The sequence below is a fragment of the Neovison vison genome, chromosome 2, assembly GCF_020171115.1.
Source record: "Neovison vison isolate M4711 chromosome 2, ASM_NN_V1, whole genome shotgun sequence".
NCBI lineage: Eukaryota > Metazoa > Chordata > Mammalia > Carnivora > Mustelidae > Neogale > Neogale vison.
Genome location: NC_058092.1, coordinates 187,324,191 through 187,345,270, shown reverse-complemented (window position 1 = coordinate 187,345,270; position 21,080 = coordinate 187,324,191). Strand labels below are relative to the sequence as shown.

Sequence of the window (21,080 nt, the reverse complement as noted above, 5' to 3'; positions counted from 1 at the left end):
CAATTAGTAAGAAACCTAGTAAATGCGGTTAATTTCTTAGTCTTACTCCCAGTCTCAAGAGAGTCACAATTCATTACTTTGGGAAAATATCTCAGTGAATAATAAAACCAAATCCACATTATGAAAACACACTTGAAGTGGCTGAATTCTGTATAATCCCATGAACCTGAATTACACTGTACTCTGTAAATGTGCCTTTTGGTTCTTTTGGCTGGTGTGCCTCTCAGGACCCCAGGTATGAGTGATTTCTAGGCTTTGCTCCCTCCATGTCATCTGCATGTGGGATTAGCAATTTTTATTTTTTAATTTACAAGAAGAATATGATCGGAATGGGACTTTAAAGGCAGTGAAGACTATTGACAAGGACTTCCACTTAATATTACTGTGTGGAACTTTGGTGAGGGCATTTAATAAAAAGGATTAATATTACCTAGAGCTTAGGTGTGAGCTGACCATGTGCCTGCCTTCTCTTGTGAACCTCTGAACTGTTGACTCTACTTGTGCTTGTCTTTTTGTTTATTTTTACCATCCCCTTTGTGGATGGCTAGAAATGGGAACCAAATGAACAGATCTTTTTGTAAGTGATCTTGTCATTTAAGGCAGCTTATGACTGTTTCTCTCCATTTATTTCAGTGAACAGCCTATCCCGCTCCAAGTATTGTTAAGCCAGGAGGCTCAACTGGAACCCTGCACGAATACAGAGTTTGGGGCCAGTTCTTTCATCCACTCACCTGCTTCCTGCCATGAGTCGCACTCATCACTATTCCCAGAGTCATCTGCCTTGTCTGCCTCACAGCACAATTCCCCTAGTAGGTCTGCCTCAAACCTTCTGACTTCAGTTGAGGAGGACAGCATTGACCCCTCTGCACTCCACAGGCAGGCCTTACCTAAAACACCAGGGAGGACTGAGAAGAATGCTCATTATGGTTGGGAACCATTGGATATACCAGAGGGTAAGCTGCAAGGCTACAGGGTTGACAACAGCAGCTGTACCAGGTTCCCTCCACAAGAAGGAAGAGGCATTGCTCAAGAACAGCTATTCCAAGAAAAGAAAGATCCTCCTGTCTCATCCCAGGTGATGCCTTGGTCACGCTCAGCTGGAACAGATACCTCTGAGAGAGGAGATGCATACAGCCTAGGCTGTAGTCCTTCCAGTTCATCAGCTCAGCCCAGCCTTCCCCTGTACAGGGCCTGCCACCCCGTAATGCCTGCTGCTTCCTCACCTATGCTTCACTCTCCTGATACTGTGCAGAAAACTAACCAATGCCTCCAAGCCCAAAGCCTCAAAACTTTGTTGACTTCAAAAGTGGATGGAGGCAGTGAGGATCCCTATAAGCCAGAGTTTCCCAGTACAAAGGGGCTTGTCCGCTCACTAGCAGAGCAGTTCCAGAGGATGCAAGGTGCCTCCACAAGGGATGGCATAGGTTCCCAGGATAGAAGTTTGACAAATAGTCTAAGGAAGAACTCTTCCCCTTCTGACTGTAAGCCTCCCTTCCTCCAGGGTCAAGGGAAAGGCCACTGGCCTTGGGCAAAACAGCAGTCCTCCTTGGGTGGTAAGGACAGACTACCTTCCTGGGAAGAGCCGGCTAATTATCCTTCTGTTTCCATGAACTTTGGGCAGCCTAATAGTGAAACTTCTAGGGGAAGACAGCCCAGGTTGGCAGAACGAAGCATGAACCAAGGAAAGCCATTTCAAGTGAGAGATGCTAGGCCTAAGGAATTAGGCAGCAGTGTTGACTTGGGGACTTCCTTGCCTTTAGACTCTTGGGTGAATGTCACGAGGCTCTGTGATTCACAACTTAAACATGGGGTCCCTGGGCCAGGAATGAAGTCCTCCCCCCATGATTCCCATACCTGTGTAGCCTATCCGGAAAAAACCCACATCCTTTTGCATCCACATTGGAACCAAGACACAGAGCAGGAAACCTCAGAATTGGAGTCTCTCTACCAAGCTAGTCTTCAGGCTTCTCAAGCTGGCTGTTCTGGATGGGGGCAGCAAGATGTGGCCTGGCACTCCTTTAACCAAACAGGTAGGGATGCAACCATGGGCAGGGGGAGTGGGGGACATATAAAAGCTGAAAGTGAGAGGACAAGATCAGAAGAGGGATGGTAGTCTGTCCAAATAACATCCCCAGCTTAGGAGGTAGTAGCAGATCTTCTGATTTTATTCATAAAGACTTTAGGACAAGAGCTAGACTTTTTTCTAGCTCGAGTAGAATCATTCATTGTCAATGAATATATGCCCAGGGCTTCAGCAGTATGCAGTGCTAAAGAGTGGTTCATAGGTCTTTGAGAGGGACTCAGAATGAAATAGGGGAGAATGAGAAAAAAAAAAAGTTATCCTTCTATGGCTTAGGAGCTTGAATCCAAGATCCAGTTTCCAGATCCAGCTTGTAAAAGGGATGCCCACATTGAGCCATATCTCCCAATGTGGCATTGCCAGATCATACTGAGCCAGAAATATTAGGTTCTTCCTTGATCTCTTCAGGAACTACCAGGTATAGAATTTTCAAGATTGTATGCCTGTTCACTGACTACCCCTTAGATTATATTGTGTAAAGAATGAAGTCTACACCTTAAGTGGACTTCACAGACGTAGTTCTGGAAACTGAAGACATGAAGAATATATATAACTTTGAGGTACTTGAGAACACCAAAGCCTGAACTGTTCTCCTGGTTCCATCATTAACTGTCAGCATAAATTTGGACAAGTCACTTACTATCCCATGGCCAACTTTTTACCTGTAAAATTAGAGAATGGGTTCAGTGATTTTTTTTTTAAAGATGTCTTCCTACTCTTAAAATGACATATGTGATTCTTGAAATTGAATTCATAGAATTTTATCTTTAGCTTGGTATGACAGTTTCCATAACAGCACAGGTTCCTTGCATGCTGCCAACTGATGTTTAAATACAGCCATACGAGTATTTATTGAGTACCTAGGAGCTGTTCCTAGAAGCTGTTAGTGGGGGGATATCCTATAAATATAAGATTTGGTATTAAGGTATGTTTTTTAGGATATGGATCATAGTGTAGACTTTGCAGTACTGTTTATTAAGTGCTCCCTAGGTACACGGGACAGAGTAGTATGGGAAAAATTCCAAAGAATGAGGAAAAGTTAATACTACCTCAATTAGCTTTCTGTGTGAGGGAGAAAGAATATACAAATGTCAAGTATTTTATGCATCATAATAAACACATATAAAAGAATATATTGCAATTAAAATTACACTGAATGTCAAGCAATTATATTACCAAAAAACCCCAAACAGAAAGCTTACATTACCTAAAATAGGAAAATTTTCATTGTAGATGCTTTTGAAAATACATAAAGTAACAAAAATCATCGATAATCCCACTCGTAATTCAATTAGCTTACTTCTGGCTTTGTTTTTTTATGCGTATGTTGTCGCAACGGGGCCAGCTCAACGAATCGACCAGGTAACCGTGAGGGCTAAGAGGATGATGAAAAAAAGTAAAGAGACAAAGAGATGGGGGCAGGAGGGACACTGAAGATGATGTCCAACAGTGCCAGTTTTATTCCACATCTTACAAGCATTTATAAGGCAGACCAGAATAGGAGGAGTAATACATCAGTACCTCTTCAGATGACCGCAAGTTCCTATAACAGGTTTACATTAACTACAAGCAAACCTCGTGAGGCCAGGTAGTTTCTGCTAAAGGCATTAGCAAGACAATTAACCAGGGAATGGGTTATGGGAGGTGCAGAACCAAAGGACTAACTAAGAACTCAGGACTTTGGCCACATTGTTCCCTCCTGTAGGGAGAGTGTGTGGGAAGTCACATAGGCGAGCGCACGACACATAGCACAGACCCTTTCTCAGTGCACAGTCAACTTTCCCGTCCTTAACCTTGTCAAGGTTTCCGGACTTGGAAGGAGACACAAGTCAGGGCCTGGTTTGGTCCTCGACTCCAACCATGCCGTGGCCTCCAACAATATATACGATATATTTATTTATTGTTCTTACAAAATCATTACAATATATGTATGTGGTTTATTCTCATGATATTTTTAGATTATATTCATAAGCATTTTCCTTTTGAAAAAACTACTTTTTAAGGACTGGCAATATGCTGCATATGAATATACTGTAATACATTCAATCATTTTACTATACTTAATATACTTCAAATTTTTAGATAAATAGATGATGACTATCTTTATATGTAAGTGTTTGGCCACAATTCTGATTAGCTCCTCAGAATAAATTTCCAGAAGGATAATAACTAGTTGAAGGTTATATACATTTATAAGTCTCTTGATATGTACTGGTAAATTAGCCTTCAGGAAAATTATGATTCCAAAAACAATTTGAAAGAGTACCTACTAAACATTACTGTTTTGCTTAAGAGGGAACAAAAATTAATTAAAAAAAAATCCATCTGATGAGTCAGTCCTCAAAATCCTTGTCAAACCAAACTAGCCTTTATTTTTACATAAAGAAGTGATCAGGAGGAATAAATCAGGAAGTAGGTAATGAAGGGAAATGTCAACTAGGATCTTTGTATGATAGAATGTATCTCTAGGGGAGTCCCTCTTTATCTTATTGTAAAACATTTTTTTTTTAAGATTTTGTTTATTTATTTGACAGAGAGAGAGAGATCACAAGTAGGCAGAGAGAGAGGCAGAGAGAGAGGAAGGGAAGCAGGCTCCCTGCCTAGCAGAGAGCCTGATGCGGGGCTCGATCCCAGGACCCTGGGATCATGACCTGAGCCGAAGGCAGAGGCTTTAACCCACTGAGCCACCAGGTGCCCCTCGTAAAGCATTTTTTAAGTACAAAGGTACTTTCTCACCCCAGCTTTATTGATATAATTGACAAATAACATTGTATAAGGTTAAGGTGTACAGTGTGAAGGTTTGACACATAGGTATTGTGAAATGATTACCACAATAATGCTAGTTGACACAACCATCACCACAGATAAATTATAGTTTTTTTTTTTTGGTAAGGACATTTAAGAACTAGTCTCTTAGCAACTTTCAGATAAATAACACAATATTGTTAATTACAGTCACAATCCTGTACATTAGATTCCCAGGATTTATTCATCTTATAACTGGAAGATTATATCCTTTGACCATCACCTCCCCATTTCCCTATCGACCAGATGCTATCAACTACCATTCTGTGTTTCAGTAATTCGTCTCTTTTTAGATTCCACATATAAGTAAGATCATGTAGTATTTGTTTTTCTCTTCTTACTTAAAAAAAAGCTTTACTGATATTTAATTTACATACCATACAATTCACCTACTTAGTATGTATAATTCTGTTTTTTAAGAGTATTCACAGAATTATCCATCCATCACCACAATCAGTTTTAAAGTGTTTTCATCACCCCATAGGGCACCTGGGTGTCTCAGTGGGTTAAGCATTGGACTCTTGATTTTAGCTCAGGTCATGATCTCAGGGCTATGAGATCAAGCCCCACATCTGTGCTCAGTGTGGAGTTTGCTTGAGATTCTCTCCTACTCTATACTCTCCCTCTCGCCCAGCACATGCTCTCTCTCTTTAAAATAAATAAATAAAATGTTTAAAGTGTTTTCACCACCCCGAAAAGAAACCCAGTACCCATTAGTAGTCATTCCCCATTTCCCCTTACCCCTCTCTCCTCCGGCCCTAGGCAATCTGTAATCCATTTTCTGTCTATAGATTTGCCTGTTTTGGACATATGATATAATGGAATTTTACAGTATATGGTGTTTTGTGAGCAGATTAATTTTCATATTATAGTTTCTTTTTTTTTTAAGTATTTTATTCATTTATTTGAAAATAGAGAGAGTGAGAGCAGGAACAGAAGCAGGGGGAGTGGGAGAGAGAGAAGTGGGCTTCCTGCCAAGCAGGGAGTTCGAAGTAGGGCTTGATCCCAGGACCCCAGGACCATGAGCTGAGCTGAAGGCAGATGCTTAATGATTGAGCCACCAAGGTGCCCCTAATTTTGCCATTATAGTTTCTAAAGAATTATATAAATATTGCCCTTGACATATATTTCTAAATTTCATAGGATTTTGAAGTTAGGCAGACATCATCTTAAAAATAACTTTTTGTTATAGAAAATTTCAAATGCATTCAAGAGTAATGAGTTAATGTTACAATAGTCCTCCAATAAGCCAGTACTTATCAGTAGCTTCCGCAGTGATTATCTTAACCATTTATCAACATATGGCCAATTCTGATATAGCTATAGTGCCTCCCTCTCCCCCTACATTTCCCCTCCCTACTGGATTATTTTACTATTTATTTATTTAATTATTTAATTTAAAATGTTTTATTTATTTATTTATTTCCTTAAGTTATCTCTATATCCAGTATGGGGCTCAAGCTCATGATCCTGAGATCAAGAATTGTGCAAAGTAGAGTTGTGTAGAGTCAGCCAGGTACCCCTCTACTGAATTATTTTAAAGCAAATCCCAGACATTTTATTATTCCATGCATAAACAATTTGGAATGCATCTCTAAGAAATAAAGACTTTTTTTTTGTAAGGCAAAACTATAATATTATACCTAAAAAATTAACAATAATTTTAATATAATACAGTAACTAGCCAGTATTCACATTTTTTCAGTTGTCCCATAAATGCCTTTTCATAGTTAGTTTATTTCAAATTAGTATTCAAACAAGATCTACACATTGCATTTTGTTGATTTGTTTCAAGGCTTTATTAGCCTATAAAATTCCGGTCTTTTTTTCCTCTTGTCAAAGGGGAAATTTGGCCATTTGTCAAGTCCACATTCTAGATTTTACTAATTATATTCTAGTAGTTTTAAAAACATGTTCTTTTTAAAAACATGTTCTTCCACCCAATTTTTTGTAATCTGGTAGTTTAGGGGTAGAGGCTTGATTAAAGTCAGGTTCAATTTTTTTCTTAAGTTTTATTGTATTAAGTAATCTCTGCACCCAAGTGGGGCTTAACTCACTACCCCAAGATCAAGAGTTATGCGCTCCTCTAGTCAGACAACCCTCAGTTGTGTTTTCTTTTCTTTTTTTTTTCTTTCCTTTTTTTCTTTTTTGTTAAAAAGAATATCTTAGAGGTGGTACTTTGTATTTCTTCTTTTTTAAAAAAATATTTATTTATTTGAGAGAGTGTGTGTGCATGCATGAGCAGGGGCAGGGGCAGAGGGTGAGTGAGACAGAATCTCAAACAGACTCCCCGCTGAGCAGGGAGCCCGACACGGGGGGCTTTAATCTCAGGACCCTGAAAGCATGACCCCAGCTGAAATCAAGAGTCAGATGCTTAACCACTTAGCCACCCAGGTGCCCTACTTTGTATTTCTTCTTATATCAGGAAGTGTATGAGGTCTAGTAGTTTTTCTTCTTGTAACTGTTGATCCATGAGTAGACATCATCCTAACTCTGTCTTCTAGCAAATCCATATATCCCCTCAACAGTACTTCTTAAAGGTGGTCATCTTCACCTCTGCTGAAGTATCTTTAAAACAACCAGCCTATTCCCTTCAGGAGGTTCCAGCAGCCACCTCCTTGTCTAGTAATCAGACTTTATTAGAAGAACATCACATTCTAACGATTACAGCTGTAATTCTTAAATCTGGCTGCCCATAATAGTCACCCAAGGAGTGGCTTTTTAAAAAACAGAGAAATAATTTTATATAAATGGGATGACAGCACACATGCTGTTTTTATTGCAGACATTTTCTTATTTATTTCTCCTCCTGTTACATAAATTCCTACCTTTTATCCTCCACCTTCTAGGGAATAATGTAATGTGCATATTTTTGTATTTTTCTGTTCATATAATCCTATGTAGACCTACATATACAGTAGGGTTTTTTGCCTTGGGATAGTAATACAGATTCCTTTTTTCCTTTTAAGTTAACAATCCTTCATGAAAATTCCTCCAGGTCATCTAGTTTAACTCAGTTCATTCTTTTTAGTGAGTGGCTGGGAATATTTGATATTGGAGATATCTTAGTGTAAGTCATTCTGCTATCTATGGGCATTACTTCATTTCTAGTTTTTTGGCTGCTACAAATAATGCCTCAGTAAACTGGTATTTTTGTTTCTTATTCCTAGGAGTAGAATTGTTGGATAAAAGGGTAAATCATATTTTCAATTTTAATGGATATTTTTAAACAGGTTTTTTTAGGAGGACTATAACTTTTCAAATTTCCTTCAACAATGTTTGGGGATATTCTCCTATACTTTTTGGGGAAGCCTTTGTTTTATTTATTTTTAAAGATTTTATTTTTAAATAATCTCTATGCCCAACTCCTAACCTAGAGATCAAGAGTCACATGTTCCAGTAACTTAGCAGCCAGGTGCCCCTCCAGGAAGCCTTTTATTTTATTTTATTTTTTTTTAAGATTTTATTTATCCATTTGACAGAGAGAGATCACAAGTAGGCAGAGAGGCAGGCAGAGAGAGAGAGGAGGAAGCAGGCTCCCTGCCGAGCAGAGAGCCCGATGCGGGACTCGATCCCAGGACTCTGGGATCATGACCTGAGCCGAAGGCAGCGGCTTAACCCACTGAGCCACCCAGGCGCCCCCAGGAAGCCTTTTAAAAATAAGTATTCCCAGGCTCACCACAAAGATTCTGATTCAGCAGGGCTGTGGAGAGATAGAGGAATCTGTATTTTTACAGCTCCTAGATGAATCTGAGGTGGTATTAGAACTTCTATACCAGAAAATACTAAAAATAATATTTTAGTTTGGCATTAGGAATATCCTCCTTTAGCCAGATACATGTATTAGGATCAAAATATCAAATCAAGATGTGAATTGGTGATAGACATACATTAAATGTAGGTCAAGGGCATGTGCGTTTTCAGAATGGAAGGCTTAATTAGTTGTATTGGGGCGAGCCCCTTGGGAGTCACATACCCAGTTTGAGCAGTTCTTAATAATCTAGCAAAATTTTTAGGAAGAGATAAGCATTTAGTGATTGTTTAGAATTTAAGCAGTTAATGATTGAGAGAATCTGATGGGGAAATACAAGGGTGTTACATTCAAAATGTCATTGAAGAGTTCTTGTTCATAGTAATAGGAAGTGAAATCAAGAGACTTGAATTTTAATTCTGATTAAACTACTTACTACCTTTCAAACCCTAGAACTCATTTTCCTGTTATATAAAATGAGGAGGTTTGATAAATGATTATTATATTCATCTCAATTTCTAAATCGACTGAAGATAATGTTCCCTTTGTCATCACAGACACTCTAGAGAACAACTGTGTTAGACAGTTTCCTCTGTATATATTATAAGTCTTGGGCACAAGTCCGACAGAAGCAAAGCTGATTGTGTTTAAAAAATTGAAATGAGGCAAGATGGGACATTCAGCTGTCTTTCTACAGAACCCCTTCTGTACAAGTTCTTCAAGGCTTGTGTCCTGAGACCCTTGTTGGCCTATAGGAAGCTATGAATATTCTGAAATTGTTTCTACATTATAGGAGCACATCTCTATTCATTTCAGGAATACATATTTGTTATTTCATGAAAAGAATTCCTGAGAGTTTTTTGTTTGTTTGGTTGTTTTTTTGTTTTTGTTTTTGTTTTTTGCTGTCAGGCTGACATTAGGCTCCAAGATGGCTTCAACTTGTATTTATGTTTTCCTCCTCAGGCTCTGCAGATGGTGTGGGGAGGAGGTTGCACTCAGCCCCTGGCCTTGGTCTCTCAAAGACCCCAACAGCAGAAATGGAGCACAGTCTCCATGAAACCAGCACAGTGCCTGCTTCTGCTTCTCAGGTAGCAGCCTCAGGTCCTACAGTGCTGGCATGGGGTGGTGCGTTGGGAAAGGAAGTGTGGAAAGATATGAGTGGTAGGGTTGGTGGTAAGGCAGGAGCATGGTAATGTGGGGCTGTTGGAAGAGAACAAGGTCTATGATTGGACTTCTTTTAAATGAGAGGAGATTGCCATATGGCCACTACCTTTCAAATATATCTAATTCAGGTTGCTAGTAGTGAGGTCTTACCCTATTTTCTCCCATACCCCTGGGGACGGGGTCTGTGGGAAAACCATAGGTCTGGTGTTTTGTGTCTGCCTGTGTGTGTCTGTGTGTTTGAAGGCTGCACCTTGCCGAGGCCCCAGGAGGGAATATGGGGAGGATGATCAATACGGTGCAGAGAACTTTCACCGCATCTCACGCAGTCTCAGTGGCACCGTTGTCTCAGAGAGGGACGAGGCTCCAGTCTCTTCCCACAGTTTTGTAAGTAGAATCAGGGTCTGTCTATTCAGAGCACCCTCTTTCTTTTGCTAAGATAAAAATACAGTGTAGGTAGAGGGGCAGGGGAAACTAAAAGTTGTAATTTGGGAGAAGGCCATGTGCATTCAGCAAAAATGATGACACAGTCATTACTTTATAGACACACATTTTGTTGGAGCCCAGAGGAATGTCCCTTCGTAGCAGTTATGGAAGGTATATTACAGGGTTCCCTAGGGTGAAAAGAGTCCTGGTAGCCTAGTAGCCTTGAGTCTCAGAAGCAATAGCTGCCGATTGGGTCAAAACCCGTTGCACTAATCAAGGGAAGAGAGAAGACATGGGATGGGATATTGTTTTTGCCTTTTCCTCCCCATTCCAGTATAAGATTGAGTGGGGTCTAGTATGCTTTCATGCTAAAATAAAGCAGGTGCATTAGCAAGAAAAGGAAAGTGATATAAAACAGCCGTCCTCGAGGCTTTTCATATAGAATCAATGCAGTGATCTGTAGGTGAAAGGGACAGGGACACAGAAGTCAGCAGAAATCAATAACTCAAATATTTTCAGTGACTGGGTTTATAAATTATCCCTTTGAGAATTCTAAACACTTGCCCAAGGCAAGTTGAGTTTTGATTACAATGGAGGTCAGGGTGCAAAGCTCCAGTGTGTTAAAGCTTATTCACCAGGTAAGTTCAATAAAAATTGAAAAACCAGTTTTAAATACATGATAAAAAAATTAAATGGTATAAAGGATATATAGTAAAAACTAAGTCTCTGTCCTACTAGGCCTTCAGATCCAGTTTCCCTCCCAAGTAACAGTCATGTTTTTCCAATTTATTGTTCAAAATTTCCTAAACAACTCTAAACACCTTGCCATTCTTTTTGGGTTAGGTGGTTGTTTCTGCCTAGCATTTGTTCTTATGTACTGTTAGTGAATTTAATGGCAGATTGTTATTTTTCTAGGGAGTTGGCTTCCTCTCTCCTGACTTCTATATATCATTAATTTATTCACTGATTCATTCTTTAAAACAAATGCTGTTTGGGCATGTGTTCTAGGTATTGTGCCAAGTGCTGGGGATACAGTGGTGGGTGAGCTAGATGTAGTCCCTGATGTCATTTGCCTTTACAGTCTACCTGGGGAGACAGATAAATAATTATAATATAATAGGATTTAATGCTATGGAAGCATAATAGAAGGGACAACTAAACCAGATTTGAGGGATCAAGGAAGCTTCCTGAAGGAAGTAAAGCAACTATAGCAGGTAAAGGAACTTGAAGCAGATACTCACTGAATCAAAAGCAACTCATTTGGTATGCAGAATTAAATTCTGGGGAGGGAAGGACAGTGTTGACAAATGAGACTGGAAAGAATATAAACAAGAGTCCTATCATGAACCACCGTATGGAGTTTGGGAGGACAGAGAGAAATGGACATGTTGGAAAGCCAAAGAGGAAGTGAAAATCATTGGGATTTGGTGCCTGATTGGATATATGGAGAGGAGAATCATGGAGAATCAACCCAAGAATTATGGGTTGATAATGATGTATTTGAGGGAAGAGATATGTATAATTTTGGATATATTATGCTTGTGATATCTGGTAGGCCTTTGGATGTAACACTTTTAAAGCTTGAAATCAAGATTCAAGAATCATAGCCATTGAAAGAGGAAAAGAATATTGTGAAAAGAGGAGAGAAGCCAGGACATATCCCTGATGAGTATTATATTTAAGTGGTTCATCTGAAGAACCCTTAAAAGAGTGAGGACCAGAGAGATCAAAGGGAAACTAGGAAAGTGTGGCATCACTTTCTTCTGTGCAGGAGAAAGGAATGGTTGTCTATGTCACATACTGAGAGGATTGGCACCTGGTCCTTAGGCTGTATGGTAAATGTCTCTATAATGTACCATGCTGTGGTAGGTACTATGAGCATGGCCTGATGAAATAATTCTGCCCTTTATTGGCTTACAACCTAGTTGGGAAATAAGATATACTGGTATGTAGATTATTTTATTTGATTTATTATTTGTTAGGTGCGTGTAATGTTCCAGGTCCTGTTGAGGGTGCTGGGAATACTGGAGTAAAAAGAAATATATTCTACCCGGGGAGAAAGACAATAAGCAAGAAAACACCAAACAATGTGTAATTGGGAAGAATAGAACAAGGCAAGGGGAGAAGGACTAAAGAGGTAATAGTGGTTATTCTCAGTGGTTATTGAAGGAAGTCAGCTCTAAGAAAATAACATTTGATCAGAGACTTCAGTGATATGATAGTGTGAGCCATGAAGACTATTCCAGGTAACAGAAACAGTTAAGTGAAAAAGCCCCGAGTTGGAATAATCTTGGTGTGTTTGAAGGAACATTAAGAAGGTTGTAGTGAAAAATGGTAAAGATAAAGTGAGAAAGGAATAGTAGAGATAAAGTGAGAAAGATCAGCATTGCTAGCACATAGCAACTTGCAGGCCACTATAAGGAAGTAGCAGGCTTGGAGATAGGAAGATCCGATTGGAGGCTGTTGCCCTGGTCCGCTTGAGCTTAAATATAAAAACTGTAGGTAGAAATGGTATTTCTTGACAAAGGCAACTAGTGGAATCATGGATGAGAAGTGCAAAAGTAAGGGCAATGTCAACATTTGAATCTAGGGGACTTAGGAAAATGTGGTACCAGGAGGTGCAGCTTGGAAGGATGTTGGTTTGATTTTGGACGTATTAGTGTTTTAAGTGTTAAAGGGGATATTTCTGAGACTTTGCCACGAAAATGAGATGAGTGGAGTACAGAACAGGACATAAGCATCAGTGATTACAAACTTGAGTGGCAGAAGACTGGAGTGTAGCAGTGACAGGAGAGAAGGTGGAGTAGTAGAATTCCTGATTATACATTTAGGGAGATACATTTTTAGTTCCCAGTATTTAAAGTGTATAGAATTTTCTTTTTCAGTCTTTGGGCTTTCTGATTTTTCTTTTCTCTTTCTTATTTCTCTATTTTTAAATTTCTATCTCAACCTGATTCTAGTGTTAGCATTAAAGAGTTTGCCAAAGACCTAGATGGTAGGGTTGGGAAGATGAGGGCTATGAGAGAGACAGGTTAATGGAAGAGGATCTGCAGTTCCATGTCTCCAGTTCCTAGCCGTCTAGCGATATTCCTAGAGGGGCTGATGGAAAGAGTGACTGAGTAAATTGGGTCCCTCTATAGAGCTAGGCATATTGGTACTCCAGTTCCCTCCATCTCTCCCTGCTTGCCTTCCTGTGTTTACCCAACCATATCCGACTGTGTGTTAATCCTCATCTTTATGTTTTTTTGTTTTTTGTCTTGTCTCACTATAAGGATTCATCAAACGCGAGGAAAAAGCCTTTGGAAACCGGGCACCGTTGTTCCAGCTCCTCTTCCCTCCCTGTCATCCATGACCCTCCTGTGTTTCTCCTTGGTCCCCAAATGTACCCACCCCAACCACAGTTCCTGTCCCCAGATGTCTTGATGCCCAGCATGGCAGGGGAGCCCCATAGTCCCCCAGGTAACTCTCCCCAAATCTAATTATCATGTGCCATAATGTGGTACCTTTCTAGAGACAACCTAGAAAGATAAAATCAGTACACATATGGGGGCAGGGTGGAGTCCCAAGGTAGGTAGTAAAGGGATATGAACTACCACTTTAAGATCAAACATTGGTCAAGATGAATTGTGATTGAATCATCAATACTCAGTTAATATGGTTGGCTGGTGTAGATCCTTAGTCTAACTACCCAAGAGAATGAACAGGGTCTATCGTGGTAAGACAAGCTTTTAAACAACCAAGAGGAGTTAATATCGAGTCTTTAGGATCTTCCCAAAACAGAAAGTATCATCTCTATTAGCTAGTTTCTCTCCTACTATCCCCTGAGTCTCAGCTGAGGGATAGTCTAGAAGGACAAAGTAAATGGGAGACCTGGAAACACCTTGTATATGGAATACCTATGTGGTGTATACAGACCCAGACAATCTTGGGAAAGGTGGATGGCATCCTTCTGGCTTTCTTTAACCCTCCATAGTAAGATTTGCTATGTTTCTTTCTCACAAAGAGGCTGAGTCTACTTAAAGCAGGGATTCTAAGTGGGAAAGGGAAAGTACTACTGGCATCCAGTGAGTGGAAGCCAGGGATACTGCTAAATATCCTACAGTGCACAGGGCAGGGAGGTCCTCCATGACCCTCCCCCCCAAAAAAAAGTAGTATCAGCTCAAAGTATCAGTAATGTTGAGATTGAGAAACCCTAGTTTACAGAGGTAAATGCCCTGGGGCAGGGTGTGGTAGTGGTTCTAGAACCAAAGGTAAGAGTTGTATTCTAGGTATATGTCCACATTTCAGGGAGGTTTGGATAAGCGGGCCTTCTGGATAGATGAACTTCCTGTTACTCAGTGGAGCAGCCAGGTAGTCCCCCGTGTTTGGCAATTGTTACGGGCATCTATCCCATTAGGCAACATTTAGTGTAGCCTATAGTGAACATAGGAGAGAGAGAAGGCAGCTCTCTGTTCCTAAAGAGCTCAGAGCTGTAATAATCAGGATATACATACATACAGGAGTATACTAAGGATGTTGATGGGTTATAAAATAAAGAATTGAAAGTATTTTTTATAAGTGATTTTTCTTTCTTTCTTTCTCTCTCTCTATTTTTTTTTTTTTTTTTTTTTGTTGTTGTTGTTGTTGGGTGCCTGGGTGGCTCAGGCACTTGGGCGTTCCAACTCTTGTTTTCAGCTCAGGTCTTGATCTCCCGGTCATGAGTTCAACCCCTGCATTGCCTTCCATGCTGGGTGTGGAGCCTACTTTAAAAAAAAAAAAATAGAAGTGACTTTTTAAGATTATGTATTTTGTTTCATTTAAGTAAAGGGGAATTAATGTATAGAAAAGGCATTCCACACTGTGTATGTGGTAGGAGTAGTGTGAACAAAAACAGAGATCTCAGGGACTGAGCAAGAATGTGAGCAGAAACAGATTAACTGGAGTAAAAGTACATATTAAGAAAAGCAGAGTGATGTTTTGGAGTGGTGGCTCTAAGAGTAGAGTTGTTACAGTGAGTTATGTATTTGTAATATTAGGGAGCCGTTCTTCGTGGGGTGGAGGAAGAATTATAGTAGAGTGAGATAGAAGTTATGACAACATTTGCCCAGGTTGGATGTGAGAGACTTGATTTTGATGTATATTAAGAATTTTTAAAAAAGATTTTATTTATTTGAGAGAGAGAAAGCAAGAAAGCACAAGCAGGCAGAGCAGCAGGCAGAGGGAGATGGAGAAGCAGGTTACCCACTGAGGAGGGAGCCCTGATGTGGGGCTTGATCCCAGGACCCTGCAATCATGTCCTGAGCATAACCAACTGAGCCACCCAGGCTCCCCTAAGAATTTTTAAAAATGAAATTAAAAGCAGAGCTAGACTTCTTCCTTCCCATATGTGTATGGTCTTATGGCTACAGGGAGTTGAGAGGAATAGTCAGGAATGTCCTTTGGGAAGGAGAATGGTTTACTGAAGATGCTTTATCTTTGGTTTCTTTTTCTCTTCCCAGGAACTTCGAGGAGTGTCCAGCAGTTTCTGGCTGTGTGTGACAGGGGTGAAACTTGCCAGGGGGTCAAGTACACAGGAAGAACTCTGAACTACCAGAGTCTCCCCCATCGTTCCAGAACAGATGCCTCTTGGGGGCCATGGTCAGACACCAACCAGCATATTGGGGCCAGATTCCTGAGTACTCCAGGGTGCAAGCCTCAGCTGACACACACTGCCACACTACCAGAAAGACGCCAGGGCCTTCAGGTTCCTCATGCTCAGTCCTGGGGGGATATTTTCCATTCTTCCTCTCACCCTCCCATTGTTTACCCTGTGTCTCCACCATCAAGCAGTCTTCATGTACCCCTGAGGTCAACTTGGAATTTGGGTCCTGTTCCTGATTCTCGAGTCCCTGGTCCTCGAAGAGTAGATATGCCCCCAGATGATGACTGGAGGCAAACCAGTTATGCCCCGCAGTCTGGGCCCAGGAGGACAGGGGGAGAGGAGTTTCTGTTTGTTCTAGCGGATGCTCCTGGAAGAGAGCAGATAAGGGCAAGGGCCCTGCAGCACAATAGATGGTAAGGGTTACCTCTTTCCCTTCCTGGAGTCACAGCTTTCTCCATTAGACTGTACTGTGGAGGAGTTAGCACGCATCCCTCCAAGGTTCTGCTAGTCTCATCTCAACATAGAGTTGGCAGTTTCTCCTAGGGATAACTGGAACCCCTAACAAGACCTGGCTTCTTGAGGGGAATATTTGAAATTCCAATTTCCATTCACCTAGCAAAAGGAAGCAACTGCTGTTTAGGGTTTTATTTGAGCCACTTTAAAGATGAATCCATATTACCTTGGACACTAGCCATTCCTTAGGGTCTTAGGGTCACCATTTTATTCCTGGATCCTTTATGCCCCCACATGCACCTGAGCCTTCATCCTCTTTTCCCTACTATACTGCCAACTTCTGTTCTTTGTTTTACCCACCTATCCGTATTACCTGACCTTCTGTCTTCCCCATACCCCATCCTTGGAGGGGCATGTAGCTGTGTGGTCACGGTACTGACCATATCATTCAGGGAAGCCTACCTGCCAGGTATTATGGGCTGTCAGCCTTCCCTGTCCCCCCAAACCTTAGGCCTAGAATTCAGAGCTGCCAACATTAACACTTGTCCTTCTGAACAGATGGAGTCAGGCACACTAACACACCTTCCTGTCCTCAGCAGCAGAGCCATTACTGCCACTTGCTCAGTCACTGTTGTAAACCCTCAGAGTCAGCTAAACTATTTTAGGGCCAAACATACTGTTTTTGTAAAGTATTTTTCATTAATAAATCTTTAAGATAGTTGTATTTAATTCCTTGTCATTTGTCTGATTTAATGCCTTTTGTATGCTCTTGCTCTTTTATATTGGGGGTGGGGGGAAGGCCTGAAGAAGCAAAAAATACAAATTCCCAGTGGCCTGGGGCTCCCAAAGAGAGAGCCATGGCACAAACATACATCTATATATAAGTGTGAGTGTGAGTGTGGCTTTTGATGAAGGTGAGGAGCTAAATAGTTTTAAGGATAATTGAAGGAAATATACTGAAGGTAGGAATCAATGGGCCCCTAAAGTGGAGTGACTTTCCTTGTTATTACTGCTGCTAGTATATTTCTTATTCCTTTCCAGCTTAGAGGCCCTCCGTATATTACATACTTCCTCCTTTCCTCCTTAGGGTGATTTTCTTGGGATTCAGACCCTCTTAGAAACTCACTCCTGATCTATGTACAAGTTTGTGATATGCCTCCTATCCCTTCCTTGTTCTCTTCCCATCGCTGCCCCTTCCCTTGCCTGCATTGTGGAATTTCTGCACTTCTCTGGTGGTTCTCAAATCTTTGAAACAGGTGGTTGTTGACAGTGAAGTGGAATAACTATTGCTCAGAAAGGTCCATTTTCACCTCTGCCTCACTCCCAAATTCTCCCTCTAAAAGATATTTTGTGGGCTCCCTTTACAAAGAATACCCTTTGGACACTTACCTCCTTTTTTACCTTTTACTCCTCTTTTACCTCAAATCATTAAGATTGACAGAAAGAAGAGGTAGAATGTTTTTCTTTGAGGCCTTTGGACCACTGCTTAACATCCTCCATTGTGAGCAGATTCTGAGTACATTTAGTATTCATCAGGAAGATGGGCAGGAATTTCTCACCCCACTTGGATCCTATGCCATCAAGACATAGATCTTAGTGGATACAGTGGCCTCTGTCCACGATTCAGTACATCTCTTACTGTCATACACCTTCTAATGTTGATTAAACCATCAGTCAGTTCTTGTCCCACCATCCCTTTTCCCATGAAGGTCCATCTCTATAAAGTTTCCATAAGTCAGCTGGGCTCAGATTTTGTATGTGCACAAAAGTATCATGTGAAGTATTATAAGAAACAAATTTCCAATTTCCAATTCTCTATATACTCCTCTGCCTTCCAAATCTCTGTTTTCTGAGTGGATCGAGAGGCAGGCTGTGTCCTTTTCAGGTGAATTCTGTACACTTTGAACATCTCTTGGTGTCATCCCTTCCTTTCCCCTTACCTGCTTTTGATTTTGGAGCCTATTCTGCTCTACCTATATTTTAATTCTGTACCTTCAGACTCTTGACAGTTCCAGGCTCCAAACATAAGGGCCAGCTTCTCAAACTCCATTTTGAACAGTCACTTCTCTCTAGAACCTGCAATGCCTTGTCTATTTTCCGGTCCGTTACCAGCCCAAGTACCCAGATTTGGTAGCCAAACTGTTATACATTTTTTTCTCTACTACTAGATTCTAAGGTTTAAGTCTCCCCATCATATCGGGAGCTCCAAGAGAACCAGTGTTACGTTTCCTAGCACTTATTCACTGCAGCTACTAGCAAAAGATAGTCCGCCCTCTTCACTCTCTATTGTTTCTGCCTGCCCAGAATTTTAACCTGATCCCTTGGCCTCGTCCTGTTTCTCTCCCAGCCTCAGTAATTTTGCCCAGGTCCCTAGAGTCTGCCCCGCCCCCGCCCCCGCAAAGCGCGGTGCATGCCGGTCTTAGCCCCTCTGTAGGGAAAGGGTCCGCCATGTTCCCCGGCGGCACCGCCGCTTGGCTCTGGTAGCCGCCGCCCCCGCCCCCAACCCCGCCCGGCCCAGCGCCTAGCCGAGCCCCGGGCCCAGCATGGCCGCCCCGGAGCCGGCCCGGGCTGCACCGCCCCCACCCCCGCCCCCGCCGCCCCCTCCCGGGGCTGACCGCGTCGTCAAAGGTGAGAGGTGGACGAAGCCCTGGGGGCCTGGCCTGAGGAGCTGTGTGTGAGGGCGGGCGGGAGACCGTCCCCTCCGGAGCGGGCCCGGAAGGGCGGGCGAGTGACTGGCTGTCTCCCTTGGGGAGTGGCCCCTGGGCGGGCCCCTGCTGGGCTGGGCTGAATCGGTAGCGGTGGCTCCACGGTCTCTCATGACTTCAGGCCCGAGACCGGGGTTTAGCTCTTGTGGTCTCCTAGCCTTAGGGGTGAGTCTCCTAGCCGCATTGAGCCCTTTTCTTTTTTTCTCCTGGGCCTGTCAGAATGGCCCAGAGGCCGCGATTAGCTTCCTACCCGGCGACAGCTGCACGCCGGGCTTCCCTGGGCGGACCGAGGGGCTTGGAGACCTTCAGCCACGCGGGGCCGGGCGATGAGCAGTCAGAAATCACCTCGGCTTTGGCCCACGCCTGCTCCCCTGTGACAGCCGTCAGCCCGATTCGCGCCTAGTTAGCGCCAGCCGCAGGGGTTCGCGCTTGGCCCTCAGGTGTCACTCCACGCGGAAACTGGGGGAACCATGTGGGATTGGACAAGGGTGAAGAGACAGGCAGGATTTGGGGGACCCGGCTTTAAGTGCCGAATAGATGGAAATAAGGCAGCATAAAAGGAAAACGGCTTGTGGATAGAAAAAACCATTTACTTAGAAAACCGGCCAACACTGGTCAAAGGCCAAAAGGGGTTACCCCTCACCTTGCGAACAAACACCCATAGAAGAAAAAATTAAATATTTCTCAGCTGGGACAGAATTTATGTGTACCCACAACGGATCAGCAGATTAATTTAAAATAGAATACTGAGGGGAAATTGTTGCTTAAGATTTCCATGCTCTCACAGAGCCATCAACTTGAAACACCGATGTGGAGGTGAAAAACAATCTGAAATGGTTATTCTTTACTGTGTAGCTTGGTTAATAAATTGACATCATTTTAGAATAAAGTTTTCTTTGTTGTATTACGTTTCTTTTGGAAGGCTAGATACTTCTTGTTTTCATTCAGCTTCTCAAATATACTGGCACAATGTTTAAACACTGTTAGTCCAGTTTTTGAAATTTGACCAGGTATGTTTCTATTAAAATACTTAAAAACAAGAAAGCCTTTTCCTTTGTGTTTTTTATTTTAACTTTAAAAAAATTTTTTTTAATTCATTTTATTTTTTTAAAGATTTTATTTATTTGACAGACAGAGATCACAAGTAGGCAGAGAGAGAGGAAGGGAAGCAGGTTCCCTGCCGAGCAGAGAGCCCTATGGAGCTCCATCCCAGGACCCTGGGATCATGACCTGAGCCAAAGGCAGAGGCGTTAATACACTGAGCCACCCAGGTGCCCCTATTTTAATTTTTCAATTTGAGCCTCCTTTAATAATAACCCTGATCTGTATCCAGGCTTGTGTAGACAATTTTTTTTTAAAGGTTTTATTTATTTATTTGACAGAGAGAGATTACAAGAAGGCAGAGAGGCAGGCAGAGAGAGAGGAGGAAGCAGGCTCCCCGCTGAGCAGAGAGCCCGATACGGGACTCGATCCCAGGACCCTGAGATCATGACCTGAGCCGAAGGCAGCGGCTTAACCCACTGAGCCACCCAGGCGCCCCATGTAGACAATTTTTAAAAGTTAGTAGTATATCCAGTTGGACCAGGCCTTGGAATGAGCTGAATAAGGAGTTTATGGAATCCTTGTCCTGATAAATCTTTATAAAAAGAGTAGGGGGGAGAAAAAAAAAAAAAAAAAAAGATTGGTAGTTCAGACTGGTTGTCCTAACATGAAATCCCTGAAGTTCTGTGGGGATTGGGGAACAGAGACATGGGCTGCCTCTTCATTTTCTGACTATATTCATGTTGTATTTTCATTCCCAGAGGTACTTTTCACCTTTCTATTAGATAGGACAACTAGTCACATTCCCGAGCAACTTTGTGCTCTCATTATGCTTGTGAATCTTCTTGGTTTTTTTTTTGTCATATATATGATAATGTTTTCCTGTATTGTACTGCTTTAATACAGTAAAAATAAGTTTCCAAACATAAGGCATATTCCCTTAAGGGTGAGTTGTGAATCCAAGATGGTCACATTTGTAGATTATTGATATGGAATAAAAGTCATTTGATTTAGGTAAATAGGAAAGGAGCTTGTTGG

The 21,080-nt window shown here is 41.7% G+C and overlaps 2 protein-coding genes across 23 annotated transcripts in view; both read left to right on the top strand.

Annotated features, from left to right (window-relative positions):
- Positions 1 to 17,025, top strand: part of USP54 (ubiquitin specific peptidase 54) — a 119,176-nt gene extending 102,151 nt beyond the window's left edge. For 11 of the 17 annotated variants that reach the window (XM_044239796.1, XM_044239793.1, XM_044239795.1 and 8 more), the window contains 5 exons: positions 634 to 2,030; positions 9,600 to 9,724; positions 10,044 to 10,184; positions 13,496 to 13,682; positions 15,701 to 17,025. In XM_044239796.1, the coding sequence (XP_044095731.1) occupies positions 634 to 2,030; positions 9,600 to 9,724; positions 10,044 to 10,184; positions 13,496 to 13,682; positions 15,701 to 16,260 (2,410 nt within the window). In that variant the 3' untranslated portion in view covers positions 16,261 to 17,025. Of the gene's footprint in view, positions 1 to 633; positions 2,031 to 9,599; positions 9,725 to 10,043; positions 10,185 to 13,495; positions 13,683 to 15,700 lie in introns of those variants that run through there. The other 6 variants (XM_044239803.1, XM_044239800.1, XM_044239799.1 and 3 more) reach the window with 3 other exon arrangements.
- A 1,823-nt stretch (positions 17,026 to 18,848) lies between these two features.
- PPP3CB (protein phosphatase 3 catalytic subunit beta) overlaps positions 18,849 to 21,080 on the top strand; it is a 55,312-nt gene continuing 53,080 nt past the window's right edge. For 4 of the 6 annotated variants that reach the window (XM_044239787.1, XM_044239786.1, XM_044239782.1 and 1 more), the window contains exon 1: positions 18,850 to 18,924. The gene's annotated coding sequence lies outside the window, so the exon portion shown is untranslated. Of the gene's footprint in view, positions 18,925 to 21,080 lie in introns of all 6 variants that reach the window. The other 2 variants (XM_044239785.1, XM_044239783.1) reach the window with 2 other exon arrangements.